At 36.8% G+C, this 20,311-nt stretch overlaps 2 protein-coding genes and 1 long non-coding RNA gene across 3 annotated transcripts in view; 2 read left to right on the plus strand and 1 right to left on the minus strand.

Annotated features, from left to right (window-relative positions):
* Positions 1–20,311, plus strand: part of ITGA1 (integrin subunit alpha 1) — a 140,222-nt gene that overhangs the window by 640 nt on the left and 119,271 nt on the right. The window lies entirely within an intron of this gene.
* Positions 8,592–10,868, minus strand: LOC107195723. The gene is made up of 3 exons (XR_001516939.2): positions 10,749–10,868; positions 9,919–10,242; positions 8,592–8,938 (listed from the first exon to the last, which is right to left on the minus strand). It is a non-coding gene; the product is annotated as an uncharacterized LOC107195723 (long non-coding RNA).
* On the plus strand, positions 10,160–12,093 carry PELO (pelota mRNA surveillance and ribosome rescue factor). Its single transcript, XM_006912449.3, has 2 exons — positions 10,160–11,177; positions 11,461–12,093. The coding sequence occupies exons 1-2, from the start codon at positions 10,452–10,454 to the stop codon at positions 11,890–11,892; spliced, it is 1,158 nt and encodes a 385-aa protein (XP_006912511.1). The 5' UTR covers positions 10,160–10,451; the 3' UTR covers positions 11,893–12,093.

Raw genomic sequence — 20,311 nt, forward strand, 5'->3', positions numbered from 1 at the left:
GGAGTACGCGTTTCTGTGGCGCAGAGAGGAGGAGGGAATCCTGATCCACTTTTGGGCTCTCCAGGTCGTCTGGGCAGGTTGGAACACAGAAAGGAGTTTCTGCGTTTTGGTTTCGATAGGAATTAGTTTTGATGTCGTTTCAAAACCCTCTACCCCAATGGTAGGAGGGAAGGAGGCAGTGCTGAAAACTTGACAAGGTAGAATTGACTTTTCAAATTAAAGTTGTTTCGACAACATGCATTGTATTTTAGGACTTTGCTGAATGGCCTCCCCCATCCTTCCTTTTGGAGGGAGGTAACTAGAGGGCGCCTGATTTATAGGCAAAGTTCTTACCCTCAGGTTGTTCAATGTTATGGCATTTTCTTTGCGTCTAGTATTCAAATCTATTCTGCTACAGAACAAGGAAAGTGAGGAATGCAAGGCAAAATTGCTTCTTGTCCCGATCTTGCCCCGACATGGTGTTTCTGTATTAGCACCCAGGAGGAGGAATATTTTGAGATTAAGAAAGGAATAGTGGACATTTATTCTGCAAATATTACAGAGCAGACTTTTTTTAAATGCAAAAGGTAGTATTATTACTTGTATATAAACGGGTATTTCTGAGGAAGGACTTAAAAAACACAGTGGAGATGCAAAGTTACATTTAATTAGAAAAGAGTTGAATCATAGCATTTTCTAAGATTTTCCAAATGATTAATACATGGTCAGATCTTTTTAACCGGTTACTTACTAATCGAGGAGAAAAAGCAATGGTGAAAGAGAAAAGGCAGATAGGTGAACTTTTGTGTTAAGGAAATGACCTGATTAATGGTTTAATTAATGGCTGGTTTTAGTATATCATCAGTATTCAATTATTCAGTGTCTTTATTGCTGGCATGCTTATTAGTACCGGTTAATTTAGCATTTTACCACTAAAAACAGGGGTGATCCAGCCAGTTTACCCTGGCTTAGGTGGCCAAGCATTGTTAACTTTTATGAAGAACATTTAGAAATGGAATATTAGCCGGCAAAGGTTTTTTTTTCTTTTCATAGAGAGATGATGGTGTAAAGAGAGTTAATTATGAGCTACTGACTTTTCATCCAAACATTTTCCACAACTCAGGAAATGTCCAATAATCCAAACAGTGGTAACTTCTGAACAGCTTTACAGCCAGTGAGTGGTTTAATTTATCAGCTACTGTCACTACTCTTTACACAGTTGACCTATGATGCTTTTCCAGCTCAAATTTTTTGGAGGTTGATTGCATTTTTTGTTGTTGTTGTGCAAAATCCGAATAGTGTACTAACCATTCAAATAGTACCTTTTTCATTTTACCAAATAAGTAGTCACTAATGCAGAAGTAATCAAATGATATTTGCATATCTTCTAAAAAGACAAGAATTAGACTTAATAGAGAAGCAGTTACAATTTCATAAACATTGTTTATATATAATTGTATTATTTATGTACACATGTAATTACTTTTGTGTGTGTGTATATATGTGTATATATATATACGAGAGATAGATAAATCATATATATGTATATATGAGAGAGATATATGTGTGTATATATGTGTATATATATATATATATATATAGAGAGAGAGAGAGAGAGAGAGAGAGAGAGAGAGAGAGAAGTATTTTTTTTAGGTTCAACTACTATATTCCTCCATACCTAAAACAGTGACAAGTTGCATACTGTGGGTTTTCTGCAATTGTTGGAATAATATGCCTCTCTGGATTCAGGAAAGGACTTGAAAATAGTACATAGATATATCTACATTATAATATTTAATTCCCCTTTGTGTGTATACGTGTATATATCTGTTACTCAATTGTATTGAAATTTAGAATTTAAAAAGTTACTGTGTCTGAATCAACAGGTTCTTCATATATGCTATATTTATGCCCATTTCACAACATAAGGATCTGAAATTTGACTTCTTCCTTTCCTTTGCTGGTTTCTCAATCAGTCATCATATTATCAGTTTTCTTGGAAACGTCTCATCAATACGTAGAGTCCACACCTAACCTGGAGTCTCATCACCATAGCCACCCATGCACACTGCCGTAGGGATCTCTTCTTGTCTCCAATTTACTCAACCTCTAATCCTTCTTCTTAACAAGTAATTTTCATTATATCTTAGTCTTTAATCGAAATGTTTGGTGGTTCTTTGTTCTTTTCAAACAACATCCAAAATTCTCAACTGACGGTTCAGGGTTTGCCCTGATCTAGCACTCTTTATCTCCTACGACCCATGTATCAGTTTCCTATTGCTGTTGTAACAAATTGCCACAGATTTTTTGACTTAAAATAACACAGATTTACTATTTTAGAATTCTGTAGGTCAGAAGTCCTACTGGGCTAAAATCAAGGTGTCAGCAGAGTTGTTTCTTCTGGAGGCTTGTCCTGCTTTTCTTGAACACGTTTGTGTCTTTCCATAATGCCAAATTTATTTCGTGGAATCTTCTCGGATAAACCAATCAGGTATCCATAAGTTAACAAACAGCACACATAGAGGGGAAGTACAGAGTCTTACGCGAAAGAGCAAAGAGATGAAAGTCCTTAGTGTCTCCAAAGCGCGCTCTGTAGACAGGCAGCACCGGTGGTTTCGCATTGGTCATAAGGTCAGAGTCTTAGCCTCAGCATGTAATTCTCAGGTCAAGCTTGAGCATTTCCTGAGGTGTTCAGCTCATATGGTCCTTACAGTGTGTAATCTTATGCTTATCGGCTCCTGATGTCAGGGGGCTTATCAACTGCAGTAGAGGCTGACATTTCCGTGGTTATAGGCAGTCTGGTCATACCCTAAGGGCATTCCTATTATGTGCTAGTTGGCTTTACTGTCATGACTCCCATGGAATCCATTGTGTAAAGTCCAAAATGTCCTCGAATCCTTAGGCTCTATATAAGGTTCTAGGGGAAAATCAATTTCCAGCTTCCAGAGGCCACCTGTATTTCTTGGCTTGTGGCTCTACCCTCCATCTTTAACTCAGCAGAGTCACATCTTCAAATCTTTCCTCTGACTCTGCTTCATCATCACATTTCCTTCTGACTCTGATCCTATTCCCTACTTCTCATGAGGATCTTTCTATTTACCTTGGGCCCACCAGTAATCCAGGATAATCTCTCCATCGCGAGATCCTTAATTTAGTCAAATATTCCAAGCCCCTTCGTCATATAAGGTAACATATTTACAGGTTCCAGATATTAGGGACAAGGACATCTTTGGGAAACCATTATTCTGTGTGCTAGAACCCCTAACCACAGACTTCTCATTTCCTTACTTTCCTCAAAATCCTCTTGGTCATTTTGTTACTGTGGATGTGGTCTTGTTATTTTATGCATCTAGAAAAGAACTCCACCCTTCCTTCCCACCACCCACTGCCATTTAAACAAACTCTCTCCAGCCTTCAAAGCTGGGTTTACGTCACAACAAACCACCACCATCCTAATAAATTTCCCATTAAGTTTAGAACTGTCTTGTATTCGTGTTTTCCAGTATTTAAAAATGATTAAGAAAGATGTTCTCCCTTATGTCCAAAAAAGTCTTCATTGTTATTTGGTCTATGTCAAAGACCCAGCAAAAAACTAGTGGCACCCATAAAAGATTTAACTGAAGACAGTTTAACAAAGGGACTGTTTACAGAGGAATTGTCAAAAGATGGTGGAGCATCTAAGGACAAACAGTGGGAAGAAAGCACCTGAAGCAACAGTAAAAAGTGAAGCTATTACGTTCCTCGGCCTGAGGAGGGCGCAGTGTCAGTTTGACCGAACTCCAGCTATGGGAGGGGGTCCTCTGGACTAGAGCTGGGCCACAGGAAGAGGAATGCAGCTCTTGCTAAAACTGAAGCCCAGAGTGGGGGAGCAGGGGAAATAAATACACTTTTCTTCCCACCCTCTAACATTGTACCCAGTCCTCCCACCAGGTATGTCCAAATGGCAGAATTCAACCTCCTAGGGGACAAAGGTCAAACATACAATAATAAAGTAACACAACTTAATGATGAACAGCACATATTTATTGAGATCATATTATGTGTCAGGCCCCGTGTCAAGTACTTTGCATGTTTTATTTCATTTAAATCTCAGAAAAGGGGAAATGTCATTTCCCAGAAACCCAGTGAAGTAATTTGACCCCTTGCCCCAGAGACATGTAAGCCCCAAGGACCTTTGCTTCTATAACGTACCACATGATATTACAATTAAATGTCTAATTGTCTGTCTTCCCAGCTTTCCGTACATTCTTGAGGGTAGGGTCTTTGTCTATTATCCTTAGCATCTAATAATGTGTACTCGAAACTTTGTTATTGAATAACTCATGAAAGAATAGACTATAGACAAACTCACAAAATACTTAAAAGATCAGATTGTCTCCTTTATTATATTCCCACCTGCTGCGTGTGTGTATATCCATATTTATACCTAATGAATGGAAGATAGCATCAATTGAATGAGTACCATAATTTAATCACTACTAAGAGAGAATTGCCAATCCAATTATAATTGCTAGTCTGTTAGATGCTTCCTAGTTTTAGAGATTTTTAAATGTGGGAAAATGTACATCTGATCATTATAATCAAGAACATATGGTGTATCTACATGGTAGCTTTCTATCACATTTCTTTGTACTTTTAGAAACTGCATCATAAGATTTAAAACATACTCCTTTGGGATACAAATGACACTATTTCTGGATACAAAGATATGAACATTGTCCTCTTCTTAGTTCTCTTCCAGAGCCAAGTTTATATCTGATTCAGGGGCTAATTACTCCTCTGGCATCATAAGCCTCACTAGATCCCAAGAACAGAAGTTCCTCTAAATACCTTTAAAAGGAAGCCTCAGGAAAAAGGTGACAATAAAATAATCAAAAAAAAAAAAAGGTTCCAGTAACACAGGATCAATGACTCTAGTTTTGGCAAACCCTAACTTTGTCATCATTTGGTGGTTAACACTAGGGCTCTGTAGATATGAAGGGACTTAATTTTCATCTAACATCTTTTATAATTTAAAAGGAAGATTAAAAAGTCACTAAGTCTTAAAAGGAGAATGACATGTATGCACTGGTTGGTGTTAAGAATTCACTTTAGTAAGAAAACATTAATATTGTTTTATCCAAACAGCAGATTTCTATAAACAAAATAACTGAGAAATCTGAATTGAAAAAAACACTGTAATTCAGATATTAAAAGGAGTAGAGATATATACTTTGTATGAATTATCTTAGATTTTCTGAAATAAAGGGAAATACTTAAATCTGACTAGGGCACCTAAATCACATTAGTATGTCAAATAATTAAGATGATTAAGATCTGTGTATTTTATTGTGGATCCTATAATCTCATCACAAATTACAAATTACAATGTACTTTCGAAATTATTTTATTAGCTATACTTTTAGTTTGCCAAATACTAAAGTTTGAAAATACATAGGTATTGACCAGTCTTGAAAATTATATATTTTATTGTAATATTTTTGAGAAAATGATCCTGTAATGTATAGGTATACATACAAACAAAAACACATCCACCTCCCCACCCACCCCCGCACACATTTTTGTTGATTAGATTTTCTTTATTTGGTAGGAGGTTTTGTATTGTTTGGTGACAATTACAAGTAAGTATTTTTAATCACAGGAAATTTAGATAGTACAACCAGTTCTTTAAAAAAAAAAAAAACTTTCTCTTTTCCTTTTCACCCTTTGCCTGAATTTAGCTGAGTAATTCTCCCAGTCGTCCACTTAGCTTTGCTTGTGGAGGTCGCATGGGCATCATGTACAATCTGAGGTTAGCACATTCTTTATAAATCAACTGCAACTAGATAGTCATAATCAGAGTTCTAGGTACTTATTCTGTAAAGATCATTTTTCAAACCTTGTATAATAAAATTGTCATTATATATTTTAAAACATTTTAAGACCTTTTCCTCAGTAAGAGGTGTTTAAAGTAATCATTTTTCTTATCCAAGCATGATATCTCAAAAAGTGAAAAAAGTTTCTAGAATCTAACCTTTTAAAAAATTTTTTAGTAATGTTATAAAATAGAATGTAAGTTCTCAATTTTAAGATATAGACAAGTTAAAAAAAATCTGAATTAAAGAACCACCATTTATTCTTTTATATAATAACTATGATTATGTAACAGTTGTGCTGGGTTCCAGAAACACAAAGACAAATGAAAGGTAGCCTCTGCCCTTCAGAGGCTCACAGTCTGAGAGGCAAGAGACCAAGAAGCAATGATGGGAGGAGCCCCCAAGGTGCTCTAAGCAGAGGAAGGAAAAGATGAGTTTGTGTTGCAGAAAAGTAAGCCTTGCAAAAAAATACAAGAGAGAAATAAGAAAATTTATATAGCCCCTATTATGCTAAGCCCAGGATATTCAAACAAGATTTTTATCTTTCAGGAGCCCATAACCCTTGCTGTTGTCATAAAACCAATTCTAACATATTATTATAGTAGGAAGGACTATAATCCATTTTGACAAAGGGTGCATGAACTACTTCAGGCAGCAGGGCCGACCAAGGTTTCCCTGGAGAAGAGGGGCTAGTATAAATAAATGCACCCAAACAGATTATCCATCAGTCAACTTTACTGAACCAGTTATTTTTCTAAGTTGAATAATTACGATCACGTGAAAGTGAGGCCTTGCCCCCATGCTTTGTCTTATCCAGATTTCTAGCTTCAAGCCAGGCATTCTTACAGATTTACCATAGTATCTTACATATTTATAGAGCTCCACAGTTAATAGAGCTCTATAGTTTACAAAGTAGCACAATCTCATTAGAACCTCATAAGGGATGCCAAATAAGAAAGGCAGGTATAATAATAAAGGCAGGACAGATAATCTTATTACAATTTAGAATGAAAAACTTGAGGTTAGTAGAGATTAGGGAAACTTATGCAAGGTTGCTAGAATCCAGCTAAGAAAGACCGTAACTCAGGTCTGCCAACTCTCGATGTGCAAATATTACACTTAGTATTGATCTTTTACCACTAAAATGGGCTTTAGAAAGAATAAAATTCAAAAGGTAATATGCAAAATTGAAAATAAATGTCAGTGTGAGATTATGGATATTGTTTTAATTTTTAAAATACTGATGCAGCATAATGTTTACAATTAAAACAATTTTAATTATTGAATTCAATTCCCTCAATTCTTAAGTAACAGAAACTGAGTTTCGAAAAGACTGAGTACTGCCAAAAGCTACAGTAAAAACAGCTGACAGAGTTAAGAACTGCAATCCAGGATGCTTGACTTCTAGCCCAATTCTCTTTTTTGACACACTAGAGGTATATCACAAACAATAAGTGAAAGCTTTTGGAATTAATAACTAATTTTTTTTTCTTCTGCAGAGAAATATGAATGTTATAGGAAAAAGTCAATATAAAGTAACTGATATAAAGGTTTCTATTTTCAAGGAACAAATAAATATAAAATTAGAATTTAAAGCAACAGAGCTAAATCATGGTTTCTTCATGATTTTGCTTATTTTGGTAAAGAATTAAAATACCATATAGTGCTATGCTATATAACTACTATAACTATAGCAGTTTTAAAATAAGAGGAATTACTTTTAAATTATTAAGTGAACTACAGTTGATAACAATATCAGTACCTTAAGAACTGTGATAATACAGCTGCCACACTTTAAATCTGACCCACTCAGCTTATCATCAATATATGAGTGCCTACTATGTTCAAGGAACTTGTCAAGGGTCAGTGGGGAGATGAATCCGCTCAGAGTTCAATAAGAAAGGAAAGATATGTATTCCAATTAATATAATGCATGGTTTCAAAGGTGAAAGAACATTTAAACTGGTCCTTAAAGATAACAGGTTTTATGGAAGCAAGAGTGAGAGAAAGTGACATCTTAAATAGAGAAAACAGCATGAGTTAAGGCAGCAAAGTAGAAAGTTCCCAGGATGTATGGGGAATGAATATTACCTCTGCGGTGGAGGGGACAAGTGGGAAATAAAGCTTGTAAAGCCAGATCATGCAGGCCTTGAATGCTAGAAGTATGTTCAATCGTTGAAGCATATTTATGTTTAAAAAGACAACCCAAAGCAGTTTGCTTCATAATTTAAATTTTTAAAAAAGAACCACAGAATTAACAGTCAATGTGTTTTCCACAGGTTTTAAACGTAGAAATATATGTGTATTTTTCTAAAGTAGAATATTGGGTCTTTCTCAAGGATTATAATGGCGAGCTAGGCTAAGAAAAAGGAAAACTGTTGAAAAGAAGAATATAAAGATTTTTAAAAAGTGATAAAAGAGCAAGAAAGGGAATGGTGCTCTTCGAATCCTCTGTGTTGGTTCTGAGCTGTCGAATCTTTGTTCAACCAGTGAAGGTGAACGTTAAAGGGAAGTGGCAGTGGATAACAGCACATAATTTGTGGTTGCAGAGATGATTTCAAGCATCCATAACGTAGCATTGCAGTAGTGGAAAGAGGAGAGAGTCTGTGGAGTTACACAGGTCTGATTTTCAATGTTAATTATGTGATTTTTAAATACATTTCTTCTCTGTAGTTCATTTTTTTAAATCTATAAAATGAGAATATTGACTTTAGAAAGAGCATAGGAAAGTACCTGGTGAATATTCAATAAATGATATCTCTTCAATAAAAAACTAACTTTTATTAAGATTCTACTATGTGCCCGCCACTGTGATTCTGTGGTTTTTAATCCTTGGCTAACTTTGGAGAGGAGTGAATTGTGATCAAGGAGAACCTTAAAGTATCTCCTCTATCACCCTCCTCCTCTTCCTCTCTCCCTTCTCGTCCAGTTAGGAATTCTTCTAGGTTAACAAGCATCTTTCAAAAAGATACATTGTCCTTTGGAGAGGCAAGCCATCTTCACACTTCAGTGTGATCAGTTCCTTGCTCAGTGAAAAACTGGTGAATCCTCATGGAAGTGGAAGGAGAAGGCGGCAATCTGAATTACGGACTTTGTATCAAACTCTATGATAGGAAAGTGAGGGAGGAAGAGGGAAAAAGTAAGTAAGGAGAGAGAGGGAGTTAGAGGAGAGGCCACAAAACAAAAACAGTTCTAATCTGCACTCTATCTTTAGAGGGGACCTTTGTGTCCCCTGACAGTCTCTGATAATTAAGACTTGAGTATCAAGATTTGTGCCAAAGTCAGATTCTTCCCTTTACCCTGGTCTCACCAGCTCAGGGTGGTAAGATATGTGCGTAGGACCCCTCTCCCCTCCACCCCATCTTAACTCTTAAGAAAACTTTAGTGGGCTTTTTCTATTCACTGGTCTTTTAAAGAGGCAATCCCCACTCCTCAAATTCCCCCCTCCCCGAAATGTTAAGCCATTTAAGGATTTTCTTTAAAATTAATTCTGTAACTAGCCAGTGGAGTCGGTCCTAGTAGAAGTTTCCCCCCACTTTCCACATCCCCAGCTCTCAGCTTTGGCAGTGAATAGCCCGCCCTAACCTATTGCAACCCAACCCCCAATCTAAACATTTCACCAGCTACTGAGCTGCGGAAAGCTGAGACTGCCAATTTTGGATTCTGGGATTCCCAGGACATCAGGGAAGGCAACTGAGAGGTCCACCCAGGGGTAAATTCCACAGATGGTTTCTTCTCTCTCTGGGAGCAGTGCTTTAACATCTGGCTTAATCAGATCCCGCAGGCACGGTAACTAAGCTCAAAAAAAAAAAAAAAAAAAACCTGAGCGCGTTGCTGAAAGCCCAGACTGACCCGGACCGGTCGTTGTTAGAAACCGGTTCTGGAAATACAAGCTCCAAAAGGCGTGTGGCGTCTGAGTGTGCATAAAGCAAGAGTAAAGCTGAGTATGTTTTGAAACTGTGGTACCAAGTCTGCTCTTCTGAGAGCTACTTTTACATAAGTTTTGAAATTGGATTTACCCGAAGGGAGAAGGTGTAGAGTGGCAACTGCTCGCAGCTTAAAAAATATATACATTTTCACTCACATAGTCCCCAGATTCTTCACAAACGGGTAGGGAAGTAAAAACTTAGGAAGTCCAAGTTCAGCATTAAAATAAAAGACTCTCCACGAAGGATATCACGAACTTCCTTTAGAAGACATTCGTCCACGCTTCGTGCCGCTGCGCACGCGCAAGCTTCGGCCCCGCCTCCGCAGTCGGGACGTACAACGTGCTCCGGGAGGCGGGACGCGGGCTACGCATGCGCCCTCATTGCATCAGCCACTTGGTTGGTGGTGGCTGCTGCAACAGCGGAGGAATCTATGTTCCCTAAGGTGTCCCTTGCGCTGCTGTGGCTCCGCGCACCCTGGACTAAGAAAGGAAGGACTAGAGTAAGTGTTCCCCTCGTCCGCTAGACTCGGAGCTAAAGTGTCTCCTTCCCGCCGGGCAAGGGGCTATAGGAACCTCATAGGCAGTCCCCGCCCCTTTCCCTGCCTAGACTCCCTGTCCCCTCCTTGCCCCTCTCCCGGTCGGGAACCCCTCGGTCCCTCCTGTTCTGGCAGTGAGCCCCTGCCAAGATCATGAAGCTGGTGAGGAAGGACATTGAAAAAGACAATGCGGGCCAGGTGACCCTAGTCCCCGAAGAACCTGAGGACATGTGGCACACCTACAATCTAGTGCAGGTGGGCGACAGCTTGCGCGCCTCCACCATCCGTAAGGTACAGACTGAGTCCTCCACGGGCAGCGTCGGGAGCAATCGGGTCCGCACTACCCTCACTCTCTGCGTGGAGGCCATCGACTTCGACTCTCAAGCCTGCCAGCTGCGAGTTAAGGGGACCAACATCCAAGAAAATGAGTATGTCAAGATGGGGGCTTACCACACCATCGAGCTGGAGCCGAACCGTCAGTTCACCCTGGCCAAGAAACAATGGGACAGTGTGGTTCTGGAGCGCATCGAGCAGGCCTGTGACCCAGCCTGGAGCGCTGATGTGGCAGCTGTGGTCATGCAGGAAGGCCTCGCCCATATCTGCTTAGTCACTCCCAGCATGACCCTCACTCGGGCCAAGGTGGAGGTGAACATCCCCAGGAAACGGAAAGGGAACTGCTCACAGCACGACCGGGCCTTGGAGCGGTTCTATGAACAGGTGGTCCAGGCCATCCAGCGCCACATACACTTTGATGTTGTAAAGTGCGTCCTGGTGGCCAGCCCAGGATTTGTGAGGGAGCAGTTCTGCGACTACATGTTTCAACAAGCAGTGAAGACTGACAACAAAGTGCTCCTGGAAAACCGGTCCAAATTCCTTCAGGTAAAAGTCTTATCCAGGGATAATTAAGAATGGGCAGAGGGATTTGTGTAAACTATTCCTTAAGTTTTAGAATTGGGAAAAGTAGAAAAGGAGAAAGTATTTAACTGGGATTGTGAAATAATGAAAAGACCTGTTAAATAGCTAGCAAGTTTATATGGTAAACTTTGCTTAAGTCCTTAAACATGTAAAGCCCCGTTAGTGCTTCTGGCATTAGGTCATTGTGAGTTGATATATGGGTTCACTAAGAGATTCTTTTGTCTAATTTTTATAATTGTGATTCTAGGTACATGCCTCCTCTGGACACAAGTATTCCCTGAAAGAGGCCCTTTGTGACCCTACTATAGCTAGCCGCCTTTCAGACACTAAAGCTGCTGGGGAAGTGAAAGCGTTGGATGACTTTTATAAAATGTTACAACATGAACCTGACCGAGCTTTTTATGGACTCAAGCAAGTGGAGAAGGCCAATGAGGCCATGGCAATTGACACATTGCTCATCAGCGATGAGCTCTTCAGGCACCAGGATGTAGCCACACGGAGCCGGTACGTGAGGCTGGTGGACAGTGTGAAAGAGAATGCAGGCACTGTTAGGATATTCTCTAGTCTTCATGTTTCTGGGGAACAGCTCAGCCAATTGACTGGAGTAGCTGCCATTCTCCGCTTCCCTGTTCCTGAACTCTCTGACCAAGAGGATGATTCCAGTTCTGAAGAAGATTAATGATTGGAACTTATAATTGAGACAACCTTGTGTCTCTTTCACTGTTACATTTTCTCAGCATCCTTGTGAGAGGAAGCTGCAAGAATGGCACTTTATGATTCTTACAGGGACTTCTCATGTATTTGGTCACACTAGATATTTTACAATTGTCAGGACATATATTTAAAACTAAACAATAAATTGAAAGGAAATAATCTTTAAGTACTACCATTTTTATTAGGATAATGTTATATAGGAATTATGAGTTATTTGCATTACTGAGAAACATTTTGTTTATTTAATAAGAATGCCTATATATTCTTTGGAATCATAAGATCTCATACTTCATGCTTTGAAATAGTTTTCCTTAGGAAAAGATTTTTAATATTTCATTATCCTCAGTTTACATTGTTTATTTAATTCTGCATTGTATCCTTACAGTGTTTAATCCTTTTTCTCTCCACTTCCCTTACACTTCATTTTTTTTAATTTTTAAGTTTATTTGCTATTTTAAATAATAGTCAAATAATTAGTAGACTTTTTTCTTTTTTTGGCTTAAACGACAGTCATTTATTTTCTCACAGCCTGGAGGCTAGAAGTCCAAGGTCAAGGTGTTGCTAGGGTTAGCTTATTCTGAGGCCTCTCTCCTTGCCTTGTAGATGGCTGTCTTCCTTCTTTGTCTTAACATTATATTTCATCCTGTGCATGTCTATATCCTAATCTACTCTTTTTTTTTTTTTTTTTTAAATTAGAGTTGACAGTCTTATGTTAGTTTCAGGTAGTAGACTTTTCTTGAAGACAAGTTTAAAATGGTATTTAAAACTAAATGGTATTTTTATAACTTGTTCAAATAATCATGTTAAAAATAAACTCTCGAGCTTCTTTTTGTTAGAATTAATCATTTGCTTCAGAGGATCACTGAATCACTTTTTAGATCATAGAGCTTTGATCTGCTAGAGTGTCTCAAAAATAATCAATTTGAGGCATCTTTATTTTTAAAATGAGACTCAGGTATGTGATTTGCTGTTATGTGGCTAATTAGTGACAAAGCTGGAAGTAGTCCCCTGTCTGGACTCCATTTATTTGCACTGCTCCACTATATATTTTTTAGCTTGTCAGAGTTATACTTAATGTTATGTTTGTATATGCTTTCACATTTTTATTGGACTTTCTCTATACCTTATTTTAGGGGTAAGAAAACCTGTTCAGAAAGTTTGAGAACTTATATAGTATGTGGCAGCTGATTTGTACTCATTACTCTTTACTATAATTAGGAAATTTCTGCAAATACTTGAGTGTTTGAAATATTCTCTTTATTATAAAGTTTTTTTAATGTGCATTTCTAACTGTTAAGAAGGGAGCGTTGGAATAGAATTGCATCTTGACCTTTTACAAACCTCAACCTAGCAACATAATTAGAGAGGCCTTGTGAAGAAAGATAATTACATTTGTAACTCTAGGGTCAGTGGTACTTTCTTTAAATAGGGATACTAAGTAAACTTTTGATTGTACTGTTTGAGTCTAGGTCTTTCTGCTGGTGTGAGTGCCAGATTTGGTGATTATTTTTTATAAACTTCCTAACTAAGCTGAACCTTTTTATTCGTAATTGCGAATAGACACCTCCACATTCTTTAAAATCATATTTTACATAGCTACATCCTAATCTAAAAATAATCCAGATTGTCATTTCATTATAATGCCATGAATATTCAACTTTAAAATATTGTTAAAAGTATGTTATTAAATAATTTGGTAGGAGTATATAAATGAAGCCACTAAGAATCTTAATTTTAAAACCTGATTGATAATGAATCATATTCTCAGTAAGAATTTGGAAATTTGGGGCATCTGTTACTCATAATCGATGAAGTACTGATTATTCTTAGCTCCGTTATCTATGGTAATAGAATCCAGGAGAAGTAAAACCTACCAATAAATCTAACCAATCCATTTTAGGCCATAGGTTCTCAAATTTAGCTGTTCAGGAGTTTTTAAAACTCAATACCCAAATTGGACCTCAGATTATTAACCTTTCACTCCTAAAAATGCTGTTGTTTTTTTTTTAAAGTTCGCCATGTGATCACAATAGGCATCAAAGCTGAGAACCACTGATTCAGGCCTTACTATTCAAAAGTATGGACCAGCAGCAACCCCTGAGAGATTGTTAGAAACTAGAATCCAGGTCTCTACCCTAGACCTACTGAGTTGCATGCAGTCTATTTTAAGGACATCTCCAATTCATTGTTGTGCATAATAAAATCTGATAAACATAGGCAATAGCTTATTCTTTATATTCTAAGAAATCTCTGGCTGAGGTCGCCAGCCATAGAGAACAAGATTTGAGTTTTAAGTTCTTTCAAGAGAATTAATTGGCCAATATTCAGTTTAATTATCTGTAAAACTTCTCTAAATGAAAATGTTTTTGTACCTATAAAGTATTTAAAATATCTTTAAGAATTCCTATTTTAAAAAAGTTACATTTTATACCATTATTAAGAATACAGATCTTCCTAGATGCATAGGTAGAAATATCAAAATAATGATAGCATATAAAATAAAAAGTTCTAATTATTTTTTTTATTATTCTCTAAATAGCAAAATGAGGCATAAAACTGGAAATCATACATAGTAGTCTAATTCCAACTAAAACCATGTGGTAACATGGGAACACTACTAGTAGCATACCTCTCAATGCAGTGTACTGTAAATTTCCATTTACCATTAGATACTTGTAAACAATTTGTCACCCCCACTAGGATCAATATGAGAAGCTTGCAAATTGTTTCATTTTACTCTGGATATAATACTAAATTACATTGGGCTATTCCTGGTCCCCCATTTATGTTAAATATTTTGCAATTTTTTATGTCTGGTTGTTAATTCTGGATTTCCCTTTCATTTCTTCCTTAAATACAAGTTGGGTCTCTTTCTTCCTAGATGCCACTGGAGTAGCTTTGTAAAGCTAATTTTCCATTATCTCTTCTTTCTGTCACTAATTTCCTTTTCTAAAACATGGGACCAGTTCTTTCAACCTCAAAATCAGATGGTTTTCCAAGCAAATAAGACTGGCTATCTGTGTTCAGTGTCAAAATACGTTGAATTGCATGTTGAACAGGAGTTTCTAAGATGATTCTGAGGGTTTGAGGAATGAAGAACCCTTTAGCCTGTGGCTGGAGCTTAGATATGGGGTGTCTGTGTTTATATTACACCAGTCAAAAAGGGTAATACATTTAATTTTATCCATTCATTTTTTTTAGTATCTACTTTGAACCAAGCACTGAGCTGAGTTTTGGAAAGACAAAACATGTAAACAAATAACTGTTACAAAGTAGCCGTAGAAGTATTTAAGAGGGCACAGTGTTGTAAGGAATCACTTTTGAGAGGAACTTTTATCGAGAGCCAGTAAATTTACCCAAAATGGTGATAACCTGGAGAGATTATCCGGAAGAAGAGGAAGGCAGAGTGAGTGTGCTAATCACATTAGACCCTCATACCACAATAAAAAGTATGAGTATCAGAAACCCATAATGAGAAACTACTGAAAAGTTTAAACAGGAGAATGGCATGATAAACTGCATTTCACAAATATCATTGTTTAGCAGCATCAAGGATGGGTTGGAGGAGGCAAAATTGCAGCCAGTAACACTGGTTAAGAGAATGCATACTAGGAAAATCCAAGGGAAAAACAATGATAGCCTAAACAAAGGCAGTAACACCATTTCTTGCAATAGGAATGAAGTCAATAGGATATTAGGAGGTAGAATCAAAAGGATTTGGGCTCCTGATTGTCTTTCAGAGTTATGGAAAGAGCAGAGCCTACGGGTAAATAAATCTCAGATTTTTTTCTTGATGGCATGGTTCAGAAACAGGAAGTATCAAAAGAGAAGCCATCTTACAAGGAAAAAGTTTAATTTTGAATCTTGGGTTTAAAGCATCCATGGGACATTTGGCTGGCATGCTTTTTTTTTTACCAAGTTTTTGTATACTCACTTCCTTAGTCCCTTCAGATTTTTGCTCAAATGTTGCCTTTTCAGTGCCGTCTTTCTAAACCAGCCTTTTTAAAAAATGTACCTTCTCCAAGATTCTTTTCCCCTTCCTTGTCTTTTTTTTTAACCTGTAATGTTAATTGCACTTAGTAGTTTGGCTTATCATTTGTGTAAAAGGTAAGCTCCATGAGAGTGGATATTATGGTCTGTTAGGTTCATGGTCCACTCTGTAACACTAAGAACAATTAATGGCACAGGGTGGATACTCAAAAAAATTTGACTAAATGAATGACCAAATAAATGAATCTATATTAAAAGATCCCCTAGGCAATCGTGCATGCAGATCTAAAGTTCAGGAAGAAGCAAGTGTCTGAGATAATGATACAAGACATTTCAGCGTATAAGTGCCCCTGAAATCATAGAAGAAAAATGACCTAGCAAGAATTAGTAAAAGAAAAAAAGAGAGCCAGGCACAGGAGCATAGGGAAACAGCAATATTTAATCTCTTTAAATGCTACTTGACTCCATTATCTGTACTATAATCATTTAAAGCAGAGGTATTTATTTCAACAATTGATGTGGCTGGATAATTACTTTTTCTTCTACAGATCTCTATAGCATACCAGAGATATGCATGTAGAATAGTTAAAGTATTGATTTCATAGAAATTGAATTTTTAAAAGTTCTTAAGATAAAAAATTTCTAAGTTTTGAGGGCAAAAGCAAAATTACTTTCTATATGGTTTTTAAGTGGGTCTTAATATACATGTACATTTCCAAATTTAGTATATGAAAAGTTTCAGTTTTATAAAAAAAAACATATATTTTAGAAATGACATTCGAATTTGTTAGGAGACAGTTTCAAGATTCCCATAGTACTGGAATTATTAGCAAGCTCTATCTTTCTTATTCAGGCCAAAGGGTTACTGGCATTGGACCCTTAGTCCTTGTGCTCGCTGTCCTTATCTCTGATTTCCTCACCACTTCCTCTTTTACTCCCTGCAGAACCACAGCTGTCAGAATTGTGACATAAATTTTACGAAGTTTTATTTATATTTGTTTTAAAAATTGATTTTGATCAGCCATAATTTTGTTGATATTCGTTTTTCAGTAAATGAGTTCCCAAGCAGTGAAGTGCAGCTAAAAAAAGAATTACGGTTTCAGATAGTTTTTAAAACTCTGAATAAAATGCTTTTCTTCATATTGATGTATGTTTAAGCCTTGGGCTATGATTCAGTTCATGTATTCTGGAAGATTCAATATTTTAGAAAAGGGCTATTGAAGATTTTCTTAATGTTTTCTGTGGGTTGCTGATAAATTGTCAATTGAGAAGTTTAGTGTGAAAGTGTTACTGAAAAGCCAAAATGGTTTCTAAAGGAGTTGAGATACAAGTATATTTTTGTTTATCGAGGATGCCTTATTTGGAAAAGATTCAAAAGTCAACAATGCAGCTAATTAAGAGGTTAAAAGCTAAGATCTATAGTAATGGTCTTGGAATTTAGCAAGAACAATCTGAGGTATTAGATCCCTAACATAATCATCAAATAGCAGATAAAACTTCACTACAAATGAAAAAGAAATTGGCCAGTTTGATAAGAAGATAGATTAGAAAGACTGAGAAAACATTGGCAAAAGTTATTTGTTAAGCTGAAGTGGCGGATGATAAAATCTCATTGTTTTTCTTTATATAGCAAGAATTCATTTTTAGGGAGTGTTTGACGCAGTATTACCGTCTGTTTCCTTGCTCCTATTTTAGAGTATTCTTTATAAATTTACAAGTATAATTATTCATAAGATAACCCATTTATTTTGTAGTATTTATTTTCTCTACATTAGGAAACATATTAGTATATTCTATTGTGATAAATAACACTGAGAAAGAAACTGGGATATCATGAATTTGTTTTTTTTTAATTGAGGGGAAATTAATGTGTTCCCTCAAGTAAAATCCACATTTGTGTGTAATACTTTAGTTGCATACAAATTTGAGGCTTTCATTTTGTTTTTGATATTGAATATTTTAATTCTATAAGAATTGACAGCAATATGGGAAAGTTTTATATTTCCAGATGCCAGTTGCTAAGGATTGTGACAGTAATGATGAATTGTGGGGACTTGAATTACCAGTCTTCTTTTAAGTCCCCTTTCCTTCCTCCCTTAACATTGCCCACATTGAAATCTGATCCTTTAGAATGCTAGTGTAATGGAAATGCCTGTTTAGTGTAGGAGACTTGGAAAACTTAGAGCGTATTTTAAGTAAGGATGCCACATTTTGTTCCCAACACCTAATTCTGAGTCATGGCAATATCTGCCAGGCAACAAATACAAGAGAGAAATGTCAACAGCCACATTGCCTGGCCATGCACAGGGTTGGAACCACTGTCCCAACTCCAGGAATGGACAGCATGTTATAAGAAAAAAAAAAACCTACATGTTTCTTAAAGCCCAGGCATATGGTGAGTGCTTTAAAATGAATTATTTAATTTGTTGAAGAGCCCTGTGTGAAAGGTTTTGTCATTACTATTTTCAGATAAGAAAACTGAAATTAAAAGAGGTTAAATTTGTCCAAAATCACATAGCTAGTAGGCATAATGAGGTACCCACTCAAGCAGCTTCCTTAAAAATGTAAGCACGCCAATCCATCCATCAGTTTTATTTTTGAACAAGATCAAAAGTGCCTAGAAATAGAAAAATTATTTGCTAACACAATTTTTATAATCACCCATAGTTGATGCAATAATTCTGTATATCTTTTATTAATCTACCAGTGTTATTTTTTTTTTATCTCATGAAAGGTCAGAACTCAATCCTATGGCAGTCTAATCTATCTAGAATATAGTTGAGAATTAGAAATTGTACAGAAACTCTTGCAAATCTATGTATTAAACCAAGCCCCTCAAGCCTTTACTCAGTATCCATCTGTTTATTATTATTTCACACCTGGTTTTAGCAAACTTGTTTCTAAAAAAATTTGTTTAACCTACTATGTTAATTCATGCATTATTTCAACTAACATTTATTTACTAAGCACTTTAAGTAGCAGGAAATATGCTACCTTTGGGTATGCAATGATGAATTAAGACATTTTTCCCTACCTTTAGTTAGCAAATTAGATATCAGAGAGATGACAAGAGACCAAGCCGACAGGGAGGTGACGGTAATGAGAAGTGATAGCTGACAGCTCAGGTGGATCCTGAAGCACCGTCAAAAGAAAGTCAGGACTTCAAGTGTTTCTCTGGGGCCTGACGACTTCACTGTGTTATAGTAGCTGCTGTTCATATCGAGGAATAGATTGAATTACATGCAGTGCCTTCCGATAAAGAAGTCAAGGAAATATAATGTCCTTCAAAAATGGTTTTCCTCCAAAATCATTAAAAGAGAATGGTATATAAGTAAATCTTCAGCTGTCATACCTAGAATGACAGTTCCAGATAGCCAGAGATAGTCTCAATAAGAAAACAAATCATTACTGAAAGATGAATTCTTCTTAAGGAAAAAAAAAATCCCAATAGATTTTAGTTGTAAAATTTATTCAAAATTGGGAGGTCCTCTGAGTTCAAGTCTAAGTTGCAGAAGTTTTATGTCTGGAATTTTTCATCATGTCCTAGTGTAAACATTGACTAGAACTTTTTGTTTGACACCATTATGAAAAATTGCTCTCTAGATATAAAACATATTTTAATCTTTTGTTTCAGCTCATTGATCCTGTGTCCATAATTTATAGTTTTTCTTCCTTTCCAAGTATATTGTTGACAGTGGTAGAGGTCAGGGTGTTTTGTTGGTTTGTTTGTTCTGTTTTGTTTTGTATGAGGTGGAAGGGAGGAAAATTGAAAATGCATTGCACCACTTTTGAATCATTTAGAATCATAATGCTATAAGGAAGCTTATATATTGTCTAATCTACTCATTTCATGATACAGATGTAAACTGGGGCCCAGAGAGGGTTGGTAACTTGCTCAAAGTCACACAAATGAGAGTTTTTCATAAATCTGCATTCCTGTTTGATCCATCCCATTCCAATTTCTTACCCATTTTCTTGTTCAATGTATATTGGGAGGTGATTGGTCTAGGGAAATAAGGAACAAGGTAGGATTTTAAAATGCCTTAAATCCTCCTTATTTATCAAATAATTCTTCATCTTGGGGCAAGACAGTTTCTCTCTCAGCAGCATCACAGAGACCCAAACCCAGCTTTGAAGTCTGGTTGTCTATTCCTTGTAGTATTTATCTCTGGCTAGAGAAAGACTCTGCCTCCTGCTTTTCTTCCTCTGAGAACCACTGCATTCTTCTGACAACCATTTGTTAAGTACCTACTATGTGCCGGGCACTCTGCTAGCCTCCAGTAACATGAGGTGAATAGAGAAGGTCGCAGTCACTTCCTTCCAGGGAAACTCAGTCTAGGATGTGGAACAGACAGCAAACATGCAATCATAGCACAGGAAGAAGCTGCAGGAAG

The sequence above is a fragment of the Pteropus alecto genome, unplaced genomic scaffold (assembly GCF_000325575.1).
Source record: "Pteropus alecto unplaced genomic scaffold, ASM32557v1 scaffold73, whole genome shotgun sequence".
Taxonomy (NCBI): Eukaryota; Metazoa; Chordata; class Mammalia; order Chiroptera; family Pteropodidae; genus Pteropus; species Pteropus alecto.